Below are 14,434 nucleotides of genomic sequence, written 5' to 3' on the forward strand. Positions count from 1 at the left end.
CCCCAATATGCAACACAGGGACACACACACACACACTGACTGTCTCAGTATTGATCTGAATTCGAGGGTGTGTGTGTTGAGGGGGGGTGGGGGGGGTATGTCCTCTTGGTTGGAATTGGCTTTTGTTTAAAGGCCTATCAATCTCTATCGATCGCCAGCAGAGCAACGAATGGTTTTGGGAAACTGCGATATGCTCGAGGAATGAAGAACGAGAACCGTGCGAGGAAAGAAAAAGAGGAAGGTGGCAGTGGAGGTTTTGGCGAACGGGAAGTCAGAGAAAGACAAAAAAGAGTCGCTTAAGCACATGTATTGTGCGGTTTAAAGCCATCGAAAAGAATCAAATACGACAAATACATTCTCCGGCTTGTTGTCAAATTAACTAATTCAATGTACCTTGCTAATTGCAGTAAAATAAATGCTTTACATTACAAGAGATGTTGCAGCTGCAGAATTATTGATTTGGGATTTATTTCACATAAAACACAGATCAGAACTATTATCGTAGTGGTTAGTTTGCAAGGATTATCAATTGTCCATTTCTGTATGGCAAAGAGTAAGAAGTATCAGGATGGATTGTGTTTGGTTCCGAATAGTGTTTGTCTCCTTGTTCAATTACTTACATCTCTTCTTTGCACTTTTGGCCCTTGAAGATGCAACAGAGCGTGGAAGGATGAGGAACGGCATCTACTGCAGGGGGTCATGTTCATGCACCATTCTGAAGCGTAAGCAATCACTGATAACGCACAGCTGTTCTGACACGCATGGTGCGGCTACTCGTGTCCCCGTGGCTTGTTTGAAAACGTCGCAGGATCGCAGTAATGGCGTATTAATGACACTGCAGTAATGATCACAGAGCCCTGCGGCTCTTTTACATCAACACCAGAGATCGGTCACTTTGACACTTGGCCACGTGTCACACCTGAAAAACATGCTCACTGATCGCCAAGTAACACTCTAAAACGCTGAGGAGTGAGGAGGCTCTCTGCCTTCATCTATGTGTGGTATAGCTCCACTGAAAGTATGTGCGCTTGCGTGTGTGTGTGTGTCTGCGTGTGTGTGCTTGTGGTCGATGATGTGCTTTAGTGTATCCTTTACCCACATGGTATAGAAAGACCAAAAGACCCTTCTCTCCCACCCAAAAAGGCCAGGTGAAATTATACAAGAAAACATCACGCTGCTCAAGGGAGGGTGAAGGGGGGGGGGGGGGCAGTGGGGGTTGGACGAGAAAGAGGAATTGACCTTCTTTGAGGAGAAATAATCCCCGTTTGGGCGAGGTTTACACACACCAGACAGCGGGACAGTGCAAAACTGTCAGAGCACAAAATTCCCACCTGGCCATTTCTGGCAAAATGTACAGACACACACACATACGCACGCACGCACACACACACACACATACAGACTCACCGAACCTTGGTGAACGCAAAAAGGAGCATGCTAACAAACATTCAATCTATGAATCAGCTGGAGTTTTATTATACCAAACTGGGAAGTGAGTGATGAAAGTCAGTATTTTCCAGACTGACATAAGCCAATAGGGCCTCCACGCCATTCCTCTTTGTCTGTCTCTACTTCTCTTTTCTCAAGAAGGAAACCACTAATCTTAAAAGCGTTTGCTAGCTCTTCAAAAAGGGCTAAATTACAATTATTATTCTGTCTTTTCCTCGTACTTGAAATCTTCTGATGTTTTGTTTTTTAAAGCACTTAAAGTAAATGAATATATCCATAAGCTACATGATAACAACCCACTGCCCAGTGTGGTAGTGCCATGTGTGTGTGTGTGTGTGTGTGTGTGTGTGTGTGTGTGTGTGTGAGAGAGAGTGTCCCGTACTTGAGTAGGTGGTCCTTGGTGCTGCGGGTCTTGGTGAGGAACCTCTCAGCCAGCTTCTCAAGGTTGCGGCTGTAGTCCACCTCGATCTCCGCCTTCTTCCTGAAGAAGTCCTGCAGGTCCTGCAGCAGCTGCACCCTCAGCTCACACTGCTGGTCCAGACACTTGAGCTGCTCCACCAGCTGGGCCCGGATCTCTGTCGGAAAGGGGAGACGACCTTTTTGTCAGCTACCATGCAAACCGCAACGTGGTTAATCAACACATTGTCATCAGCTGGACTAGGAGCAGTGCCACGATCGAGGCCCATTTCAGAGCAATGTGTAAAATGGAAACATGTGGGGAAGTTTTCTTTGTTGCGGCTGAATTGGATGAAGAGCAGTTCTAGCTAAACACCCGGCGAGGCTGTGACGCAGCAGCTTGGAGTCTTACCCCAAAATCTACACCGCAAACCATAGACTTTTGTGTACGTCCGTACGCCTCTTCCACACACACACACACACACACACAGATCTCCAGAGGCAGTAATCTATCCCAGTTTATCGCTTTTCCTTTCCCCCCCCCCTCTCCCTCCTCCACGCTGCTCACCGGTCCGGCCTCAAATTAATAGAGTGCACTCAGTGCAGACACACTGCAGTAACCGCGCTCGATCACTGGCCGCACAAAAGTCCTCCGGAGAGCCCTGCCCACTGCAGCTATGCACACGCACAACACGAAGCGTCTGCAGCAACACGTGCACGCACACATCGGTGCCCTAAGGACGCTGGATGAGCGCTGACAGCTGACAGGTTAATGCTATGCTCTCATAGCTGCCTGCCAACACAGAGCAGGTTGCGCATGCACCCTTTTCGGAAAAAACACACATACACACACACACACACACACACACAATCGCAGACCTGTGCAGTTGAATCATGATTGGTTTACCACAGCTGGCCTACCTTTACATCGGTGGCTGTAGTAAAAGCGGATGGTTTTGGCTTCCATTCTGGCTGGTTTTCAAATCCCTTCACATGCGCACTAATGTGTTCAAAGGCACACAACCAGGCAGCCGGCCATCCGCCCGACGGCGACTGTTGACGCTGCTTTTGTGTTTAACAGCTGAGCGAGCAGTTTGTCCTTACCACAAAGAGAAGTGGGATATCTAAATGTCTCTGTGACCGACCCGCCCCCCCCCCCCCCCCCCCCCTCCGTCCCCACTCTCCTCCTCCCTTCCTCTCAAAAACACAGAGCAAAACATTGTGCCTCTAGCCAGCGGCTGTGTCTGGATGCAGTCGGTCATTCATCACTGATTAAGAAGAGCAGAGCAGAGCAGATCTGTGGGATTATGACACTACGGCGCAAACACCAGCACACGCGACAAACTAACGCACACACGCAGTCGGCGCCTTCGCTAACGACCTGGTGTGAAATCCGCTTTGACAACATATGTTATTTCCTGGTGGTCTCTGTGTATGTGTGTGTGTGTTGTAAGTAATGCACTCATTGCGCAGCATTGTGGGGAGTGTGTCAGCGTCCCGCCTCCCGAGGCCAACACCAAACCTTTAAGACGTTTTGTAATCAACCGGCCCGAATACACGCCCCACACGCAACAAATCAAAGTAAAGGCAAACGCCCCGATCAATAAGGTGCGTGAGAAGGTGAAAGGAAGCGCGAGGTGAATCAGCAGGGGAGCACCTTGAGGCCTTGGGGGTACGTGGAGGAGAAAAAGGGAACCTTGGTGCCACGCGACTCCGATTTTGGGAGAGCAGCGTCTAATGGGAGTAAATCAATTCCACAGCGAGGCCGTGCACTGTGGCCCCCGAAGCCCCTCGCAGGGCCCCTAACTAACATCAGGGTAAAGAGTGTGTCTGGCAACACGCTCCATTTAGAAGATGTATGGCTGCGTGGCTCAACCAAAGCGACCCCCGAGCTCCTCCGCGCAACACTTTGTTGACACTGGCTGTTGAAACCGAATTTCCCCGCGAGCTCAAATGTCTTCGTCCATCTGGACGCCGCCGCTGCCCAACAGGAGAGGAGCGTTGGGCCGGGACACAGCGGAGGGGTCTCCCTTTCCGCCTCGTCCCTCTGCAATGGTCATCATCCTAGTGAGAGGTCGGATGTGAAGTGGAATGTGACGCCTACACCCCCCCCCCCCCACAGACAACCCAGTCACTTTTTCCATGCAGATGAGAGCAGGACTTGTGATCTGGGATTCTACTTTACTGACGCTATCCTCTCTCTTTTTTTTCTTCCTCCTCCTTTTGCTCCTTTGCTCTTTGGTGCTGAGAGCTGTCTGGCTCTGTCAGTACGAGCCACGTACACTTTGTTCACCAGTTACACCCACACCCTTGATCAAACGCAACAAAACTCAGCTGAACAAGATGGATGGGAGTCTTTAAAGCAGTTTTTCCGCTTGTCCTTCATTAACAGACTGCACTTCCCAACCTATAAAAAGTCCGCAGATATCACCACGTCCACTCCGTACCAGTCGGTCATCACTCACGTGCGAAGGAACCGATCGAGCTGACGTCTCACGCTTTAAAATGAGACGCCTGTTGAGCAATGGTACGGTGCAAAAGTCCTCAGAGCCCTGACAGCGGGGGGGGGGGGGGGGGGGGGGGGACGCGTAACCAGAAGGAAATGATGATGCAGAACTAACGTTCGGACGTCAGAATCTTTTTCACGGTGGAGCAGTAAACAAATTGGGCCTTCACAAAAGCAGCGGTGATGATTTTCACTCCGACAGGGAGTGTGTGGGTTTACAGAAAGGTCAAACGAGGCAGCGGCCTCAAAGGAAATATGACCATGGACCACTTCGCTCTTTGGATTCACAGTCAATGCAGTGAGGAATGAAGACACTACGAGACCCATTAAGAAACGTTTGATGAGGAGGAAATAGCATTTTTTACTTCCACTATTACCAGAAATAAAAGTGAAATCTTGATGTCATTTTCATAGAAGAGAGGAAACGTGTCTTGCTCCGGTAGAGAGGAAAGACGTCAACGTTGGAGAGCCCCTGTTTTAGTGGTCATTTTAACTTCATGTATACAAGCGTCACACACGGACTGTACACAGATATGGATCACCGTTGATCCTCGTGGCCTGTTCTTCTTCACCGTGTGTCTGGTTTTCTTTCTTTTCTTTCAGCCCTGGGATTAATTGCGTGACTGATTACTTTCCATATGTCTGAGCATGAAATGTCGCTCAAACCATTTCACCCAAAGCCGCCCCTCCCCATCGTGCATTATTGACTGGTTTGCTTATTCTGTCCCAGAAAGGGAAAGATGAAAATAGAGGAAAAGGATGGATGGAGACAGAGTAGCTAGAATGACACACACAATGACACACACAGTGACACACACAGTGGTCAATGCCTGCTGGAAAGTTTGCAGTTGACAGACACGCTGCTGAATACAAATGTATGTAAATATAAAAAAGGAAATGATGATGCTGCCAACAGTAAACCCAACCGGTCCCATAGTCCCCCCCCCCCTGTGGCAAGCTCACTGTGCAGACCTTTAACAGCTGAAGTTAAAGCGGACCAGCTTCAAGCTGTTTGTTTGAAAGTCGACAGAAGCGAAGGCAGCGCTGGATGCCGTTCAGAGCTGGCCTAGATAGAGGCACACATACTGCTGCTGGCACTCATTACACCTGAAAACACCTTGGGCTATGGGAAGAACACACACACACACACACTGACAGCGACGTGACACTTTGACTCCACGCTGTCACTCTGAAGTGTTTTGACGGCAGATCTCCAGTCTGTTGTTGGGAGCCCCCATCCCTGATCTGTCCCGCTCTATTACTAGACTGGTTTGTACACACACAAACACACACACACACACACACTTTCACACACACGTGGCAACGATTAAACAAGTAGACGTGGTGGATGTTCGAGACGAGGCTTGAACTGGCTGGAGCAGGAGGGTACAAACAAGCAACCGGTTCGGTATAAAGAAAACTCAGGTTAATAATGACCCACATTGTATTTTCAAGGTTTTTTACCATAATACTTACAAATACAAAGCTAATTGAAGAGATAACGTTGCATTTATTTAAGTTTTTCTTCCCGATTTTCTGATCCTGAGTGCTGTTGGAAGTCCAGTGTCATTAATTCAGCCGCCCCTCTGCGACTGAATAACTGTAAGTGGGTACAAAAACATTGGATGTTCCCACATCCCAACAATTACTTTGGCTAGCGTAATCAACACAAACAAAAGGTCAAATCCAGGGAAATGAAACTCAAGTACCATAAACCTGGGATGATCCACACAGACCTCATTGAAGCGGCCACAACCCTCAGCCAGCGTTAAGCACAAGGAGACTCTGACCCGTCAACTATTGCCAAGGAATCCAAGGGCACCAACCCGGGGGCTGTGGCCTGAGGACAGGTAGAGTACCACCCATTCTGTGTCTGTGAGTGCACAAACTGTGTTCATGTGTTCATGCAGTACGGTCTGGTCTTTGTTGCTCCGGGGGCTGATACTGCGGTTCGTAGCGGTGCAGAGGAGGAGGAGGAGGAGCAGGAGGAGCAGGAGGAGGGGGGGGTTACGGTTTAGAGTTGTACCACTGTGAGCTCATACTATTGTCCTCGGGAAGAATGAAAGGAGCAGAAAGAAAAGGAGCAAGAACAGAACGCAGTGTAAAGGGTGAGTAAGGGAGGTGGTTTGGCGGGGAGGGGGGGTCACTGGGTCGCTGTGAATAATATGTCCATTCATCCCTACACACACAGGAAAACAGGACAGGGAGAGAGAGGAAGTCGGTCCGGCCAGTTCACTGCCAGTAGGGAGCACACGAGAGGGTATACTAAAACAACTGCAGGAAGCATGGATGTGTGTGTGTGTGTGTTAGGCAGGATGGGGGTTGGACTGAGGTGTGTGTGTCTGTTTCTTCCAATGAATGGGCCGAGAGGGAAAAAAGGCAGCTGTGGAGTTCACCAATACAATCCTCAGAACCTGAAACCAGGCAGGAAAAGACGGGAGAGAGTCAGAAGGAGAGAAACTGGGCCAGAGGTTTGCAGGTTGAAGGGTAGGGGAAAGTGTGTGTGTGTGTGTGCGTGTGTGTGCGTGTGTGTGTTCACATGGATGGCGGGGCCACGGAACGTGATTTTAGGGCAGTTGAATGAGAAGGTAGGCTGAAGCCTCAGGTTGCAGATCGTATTGCCTAATAAGATTCTTCAGAAGGGTGGAATCTATTAGTTCCACACATGCCTGCCTAATAGTGCTGCACTGTACACACACACACACACACAAAAGCAGCCACAAGCAAGTGAGGAGCAGAGTAGAGGAAAAGATAGAATTACAGTACAGTTAAGTGTTGGAGGGAAAGCTATTGCAGGAATGGAAGGATTCCAGCCAATGTCTTTTCCTTGGGTCTGGACTTTGTTCTGAAAACAAACACACACATGGACTCACACACACTAAAAGTAATACAGGCATTTCCTCTCTCACCCAGAGCTTAAAACCTTTAGGAAAATCAGTGTCCTCTTAAGGAGGAAAGTTAACGAGTTCAGTTACTTTCAGACATGGAAAACTGCGCGGAGGCCAAACCACGAGAGCAGAGGACAGGAGGCAGAGAGGAGAGCTGCGCTGTGCTCAGGCACAAATAGGTCACCGACAGGAGATCTCTGGGGGAGGGGGGGGGGGGGGGGGGGGGGGGGGGGAAGCTACTGGGGTTTGTGTGGTGAATGTCACTTCTGGCCCGACTTTATAAAGGAGAACAAACAGCTGAAGGACGCTTTCACCCAGGCGAAGAAAGCCAGCGTCTGACTTTAGTTCTCGCACACCCACAAACACCAACAAAGGAATGATCAAAATGAGGGAAGGGATCAGTTGATCAACACTTGCAGTACTCTGTCTACTAATTGATTAAACACACAACTCTGTAAAAGTTTCTGCACAAAAGGATCACTTTAAACCTTGTGTTTACCTGAGATGTGCGAGTGTAATTCAGTATGACCCCCCCACACCCCCCCCCCCCCATTGAAACCTATTAAGTGACTATACAACACTTATTTGACTTAAGCTACATCCACACTTCTCACAGGTGTTCCAGCGATTTTTTTTTTTTTTTTTGGTGCATTTTAACAAACCTGAAAACAAATGGTTGTGTCGGTTCTCATGGACGTGCCTCTGCTCGGGCCTAAGGTCTAAAGTCCACTTCGTGCTGGAGAGCATCTACGCTTCTGTTTAGTTGCGGTTTCTTTTTTAGACCAGTGGTTCTCAACTGGTCTGGCTCCGGGACCCGCCATCACCCCTTAATGACAAGCCGCGACCCAAATCGAGGAACATTCTCAACATCTCAAATTTATTCAAAATCAAGTTCATAAGCTGAATTTCATATTCAGGATGTTTAATTATCCTAAAAACCCAACGTCTCCCCCATATCAGAATGGTTTGACCCAACCTGGCACACGTTGCTGAAAACATGGACGGACGAGCCGGCAAAAAAACCGACACTCCGCTGCATTCAAAAAGTCCCTTCAAAATAAAATCACAGGATGATTTTTTTCTTCTTTTTTTTCTAATTTTTATTTTCCCATGCAATGGCCCGCGAACCACTAAAAACGGGTCCGCGACCCACAAGTGGGTTGCGACCCACCAGTTGAGAATCACTGTTTTAGACAACACGTGCGACCTGCTATTTAAGTAATTAATCTAGCAGTCAATTGATAATTACGGCTATGGTTTGCTCTTTTCCAGCGAAGTGACAAATCCTCCACATTGGGACCCACAAAGGTCCACGGCCCTCGTAGACCGCAGGGACTGATTGGCTGGCCGATAAAGCAGAAGGGGGCTCATCCCTGCATGCACCTCTGATTCTTATTTTGAAACACTGACATAAAAAGCCAGAAATCTGTGCTTTAGGGAAATCCTTCCCTCAGCATTGGGAAACGTCCTCTAAGAGGAATAACTGGACACCAGGAAGGAGCTTGGCTGCTTATATACAATCTGAGTAATTCATTTCACCAAATCTCCCTACCTCGTTAGTTCTACGGGGGCTGTGTGGTGATGGATTCTTGTTGATGTGCAGTAAACAACATTACTTGTCGTGCACGTTGCACCCTTCAGGGAGACAGGAGTAAAGGGGGGGACAGTGAGGGAGGTATTGCAGGGGGGGGTTGTACACCGCAGGGGTACATTCCTCTGCACTTCTACTCAGATGAGGAAGTCATTAACCCTTTACTGACTAGAGGGAGGCTTCGTCCCCCAGCTGGAAGAAGGTGCATGTGTGTGTGTGTGTGTGTGTGTGTGTGTGTGTGTGTGTGTGTGTGTCGAGCCATGTGGGCTCTCGTCAGGGTTCCTTGCACTGAGCTCGGGTTCACAGGTCGGGGGACAAAGGTCGCGAAGCTAGCGGAGGGAGTCGTTGTCCCACGTCAACCAACTGGTGGAAGACACCTACAGCGACAGAACGATCCATTTCAGCGCAGACTAGTGCTTTTAAAGAATCCTGCCGCCTCACTCTACTGTCGTTTCTGATCAGTCTTTCCAGGAAGATGTTCTACAATGCAACACGTAGCCCTCCTGACACCAGCAGCCCTTTCCAAACATCTCATGCTCTGATTCCTCTCCTGCGGTGGCACAGGGTTTGCGGCGCTGGAGATTGGGAGGCCGGGGTCTCTCTATGCATAATGAAAAAGGAGGCTTATCAAAAGTTAACTAGCTCCTCGCCCCCATTTAAAGCCCCCGCCTGCTCTACTAACCCAGTGCGGAAAGGGGCGATGACACAATGTGTGTGTTGGGGGAGGGAGAAGGTCGCACAAAGACTGACAGTGAATACAATTCAAGTGAGATTGGAGCTAGAAAAAAAAACGACTAATTTCATCATTAATCTGCTGAATATGTTTAGACTAACGAGAGCATCGGCATCTATTTTAATTGGATTAATTGTCATTTAAATTATTCGAGATACTAAACCTTCTTGTTTCCTGGTCTTTAACTGTGAGAACTTGAGCTTAATAGTTGGACAAAGCAAGCATCTTGATAACATCTCAGGCTTTATAGGATAGGGATTTACCTCAATCTCAAAAACATAATTGAAGAAAACAGCCAGTGGATTGTTAAAATTGTGCCAGTACTAACAATAACTTCATGTGGCAGGTCTTTAGGGTCATGTATGTGTGTGTCTGTGTGGTTCATACTCAAGGGCACTATCCACCTGGTGTCACCTCTACTTCCTGTCTCTGCCGGACCCAGCCATCTGGGTCTCAGTCTGTTCCGACAGCCTTCGTCGCGGTCTCCTCCTCTTCATCTCTCACACTCTCTTGCACACGCACACGCTTCCCCGCAGGGATGAAACCCATGACGGTATCATGACCTACACCATCTGTCTGAGGAGGACTGGATAGGTATCAGACAAAAAAGCTAAACAAAAAACTAGCGATGCAACAAAGAATCGATGCAATCGATTATTTAAAGTGTAGGTTAGGTGTGCTAATACATTGCTTAGGAAGCATATAACTAAAGCCACATGACACAACGTAGGTGACATCGAACAAGGGTGTGTGGTCAGCATCAAACAGGAAGCAACCCCTACAAAAATTTTCCCAATATACCGGTAATACTTTAATGAATAAGCAAACGTGGGGGTGTGTATTGGAGTGTGTCTTAGTGTGAGAGTTTGTGCGTCTGTGAGTGTAGTATAAATAAAGTTTTGACGTTAAAAAAAATCCTTTTAGATTTTCTGATTTATATTTTCAAAGAGCAACCTGTACTTTTTGAAGTATTTTTGCAATGTGAATTTGCAGTTCTGTTTTAGAATAGAGGGTTGGAAATTAAAGCTTTTTAATGCAGTTTTTTTAATTCCGATTCATCGATTAATCAAAAAAAATAATCGACCGATTAATCGATTATCAAAATAATCGTTAGTTTGCAGCGCTACAAAAACACATAATGTACCATCCTCGACCAGAAGGACAGTAATGTTAACTCACTGTGTGTGTGTGTGTGCACAGACTTTCCAGTGTTTCCAAATGACCAAGGCTGAACACCCCCTTAATCTACTTAGCGGCCAGTCGGGGATTTGACTAATTCAACCACCCAAGCATGGGAGGGAGTGTGTGTGCGTCCGCGTGGGTGTGATGCTTGACAGCGTGTGTTGGACAGCGGCCCCCTTTCCACATCCAGCATCACGAGAATGGGAAAAGACACAGGACTACTTTCAGAGAGCGAAGGCTGGGCATGGGAACCATTTCCTGTGCAGACGCATCATCAGGTGGGTTCGTTCCCATCGTTATTAGCAGGTCAACACTTGCGTAATGACTCCGTCCATCAATCATCCCTTTATCCATTCTTATTTCATCCCTCCGTCAGCACCAATGACTCATGGGAACCTTAACGGCTTTGTGTGTATGTGCGCATGCATGTAAAGCCCCCCCCACACACACACACTTTGAAGCCTAACACACTGCGTAATAGCCCCTCACTGTCGTCTAATAGCTGTGCATGGCAGAAAGACAGTAAACTGTCCACCAATGCACACACACACCAAACCCAGTGGGGAAAAGAGGCATGTAGCTAAACACGTGTACGTGACTGGCATATAGCAAACTCTTATCACTGCATTCCAACCGGGTGGCATGTCGAAAATGGCCGCTGGGAAAACAAAATGTTAGAGATGTAGATAGAGTGGGAATTGACGGCGGGCAGCGGCACCGCGAGTCAAAGGCCGTATCTGCTGACGGCCGCCGATCCTTATCGGAGTGCCAGTGGAAGGAAGCGGGGTTTGGGAGGGGGGGGGGGCTAAGAGAGAGGGGGGGGGGGCGGCAATGTGATGCCTCAGACAAAAGGATGTGCGCGAGGAAAGCAGCCGATAGCATGAGATAGTATCGCCCCATCCACCTTGACGTCACATCACCGCAATTTCCAGCCACAAGCTTCTCCAGCCGGACAGAAGTGGCAGGGACGGTTTTATGGGCTCCAAGATGTTTGTGATGCCAGTAGAAGGAGCGCCAGTGTGCAGTAATGTTGTTTTTTTAAACAGCTTGCAGCCCTAAACCTTAACATCAAATGCATTAGCATAAAATATAATCTGATCTGCCTGTATGTGCTAACAAATTAATAAATTGTACAATAACGCTACGGAAGCTCTGTTTACATGCAGGTAAACGCTGTAGACGACGATCGGGGGGGAAACAGCGTGTGACTCAGAGCGTTTGGCTCCCAGAGTGTCATCGCCGAAGGCAGAAAAAGCTGAATCAGGATCAGCCTATGCAGCAACTAAATAACCCCACCCTCCCATTTTCTGCATCCACCACTCCACTCTTCTCTCCACCACGCCACTCGAGAGGGGTTACGCCTTCTCACGCTTGCTAACATAGGATGGATGTGTGCATGTATGAGGGGGAAGTGGCCTTGCTGTCGTAATGACTCCTGCAGAGGCTACAGCTCGGGGAGTCGGGGGGGGGGGGGGGGGGCAGTGACAGGTTGGCCCAATGAAATATGGCCACAATTTCAACCAGGCGGGAGTCTGTCACGAGAGACAAACTTGGATACGCGATGCGCATGAGAGAAGATCAGAAACCCCACTCTGCCGACCAGCCCTCCCCCCCCACGGAGAGAGAAGGGGGAGTGGTATAACCTACCACTGAGAAACATGCATTTATCCACAGTGAAGATCACATTCAGCCAGCAAGATCAATTCTTCCTCACTTGCATTCGCACCGGCTTACATAGCTGCCTGTCTGTGCTGCAGAGAGAGAGAGTGGGTGAGTAAGGGTGAGAGAGAGAGAGAGAGAGAGATAAAGTGGGCCAATCTACATTAGGAAACTCCCAGGGAGCAGCACAACTCAACACCTCAGCAGAATTTGGTTGAACAGCACAAAAGCAGCAAAAATCACAAGGGAACAAGCTTTTGTTCTTGTTCTTTGCGGCATTGTTCGATCTTTAGCTCTTTTACATTCAGTTTCGTTCCTGTTAACATAGAAACCCTCTCCTGCTCTCTTGAGGTACATACAGATGTTCTTGCTTTCCTGTAATGGCTTTCACACCAACTTGACCGGGTGTAAAAGGCTGGTCTTGACCCAGATCAGGGTCAGATTACAGGGTTACATCCCTGGTTACAGGGATTGACGAGATTGACTATGGTCAAACCCCCACTGGTCAAAAACAAAAAGGGGTCATGGCTTCCCTTCCGTACAGGAATGAAAATGCATCTTAGGAATTCCATATCAAAATTGGACAATTTAATACATTTATGCTTAGGTTACTGAATTCATAAACATTGACAAATCTCATCAGATGAGTTTATTGTCGACATGTGAAGACACATTAAGTCGCATGCAGCATCAAATGGATCACATTACTGAATCACCAATAAAATACAGTGTTGTTTGTCGGTAATTCAGACGCTTTCTCTTTCATTGTGCTTGGCTCCACAGTTATGCACATGGACCGTAGGTGTAGCTAACCTCCACAATGCAGAGGAGGGAATGCAATCACTTGTAAAATCTATGGACTACTTTATTGCTTTTTTTATTGGGAGGTCGCCGGCCCTCCGCCGAGCGTCAAGCCTAACAACACCCTCCAACTGTCCATTATTGGACGATAAAGTACAGCCTCTCGTCAAGTACAACATGCATTAGGAAGAGATAAAGGTTGAAAATCATGAAACAATTTGGCTGAAAAGATTTACTCAAATGAATGTTTCTTGTTTTTAAATCATTTAAAAGCTAATTGGCTATAGACACGGGTGTTTTGAATCATTGAACTATTTGTGACAGTCACATGATCTTTCCCCATGCCAAGTGACAAATACAGGGAGTATAAACTCAGCTTAAAGCTGTGAAAATCCCATTCAGCCACTCAGAATGTGATCACAGTAATCCTCAGATCAAAGCAATAGCTCAGAGAAGTGTAGTGGCCTGTCTGTGTGTTTTGTGCACTTACTGCACACACACAGACACAGACAGACACACATACAGACACACACACACACGCTCTGATCCATGATGTCCTGCCTGCAACTTGTGACACAGAAGATCGGGTCTTCATGAGATAAAACATGGACGCAGTTCTGAAATAGGACTCAGGTCATTGTTCGGTTCTCCGTGATACCAGCACGAGGTTAAAGACCACTTTGTGTTTCGTTTTTTGTTGGATTATCCTTTAATGAATTCGTGAGGCGTCCAAACTGAGGAGAATTAGCTTATAGAAAAAGTCTTTCATTTCAGCAAGCTTAACATGAAAGTGAAAGAGATTATACTAATCACCGTCTGCATGCTGGTTGGACAAACCCACTGCATACGTGCACGTGTCATTCCGTGATTAATATTGTGTCTTCCTGTATGAAACGCAAACCGTAGTCGTAGTGTTCTCATGAAGCCGCTGTGTAGAAGTAATAAGAGGTTTATAGTGTTTTCTATTTCCTTTAACAGGATGAGCTGCAGCGTAGAGAAAACTTTGTACCGGACAATTAGTCTTCTGCTGAGACCTGACGCAGGGCGCTCTCCACACTTCTTCTAACCTCGGTGCTCGGCAGCAGCCTGAAGCCAGTGTAATAATAAATGAAAAGTACAAAAGCACAAAAAACGGCAATGTCATAGCTGCTCGAACATGATCTTTTGTTCTGACCCAACGCATGAATGTTGTAAGTAGGCCACAACGTGTGCGGAGCAGCAGAGCCTCC

General features: G+C 47.7%; 1 protein-coding gene across 4 annotated transcripts in view; it reads right to left on the reverse strand.

Annotated features, from left to right (window-relative positions):
• The window catches only part of srgap2 (SLIT-ROBO Rho GTPase activating protein 2), a 44,498-nt gene that overhangs the window by 17,331 nt on the left and 12,733 nt on the right, over positions 1 to 14,434 (reverse strand). For 3 of the 4 annotated variants that reach the window (XM_037490805.2, XM_037490804.2, XM_037490809.2), the window contains exon 2: positions 1,832 to 2,024. In XM_037490805.2, the coding sequence (XP_037346702.2) occupies positions 1,832 to 2,024 (193 nt within the window). Of the gene's footprint in view, positions 1 to 1,831; positions 2,025 to 2,766; positions 2,969 to 14,434 lie in introns of those variants that run through there. The other variant, XM_037490807.2, reaches the window with a different exon arrangement.

The sequence above is a fragment of the Pungitius pungitius genome, chromosome 8 (assembly GCF_949316345.1).
Source record: "Pungitius pungitius chromosome 8, fPunPun2.1, whole genome shotgun sequence".
NCBI lineage: Eukaryota > Metazoa > Chordata > Actinopteri > Perciformes > Gasterosteidae > Pungitius > Pungitius pungitius.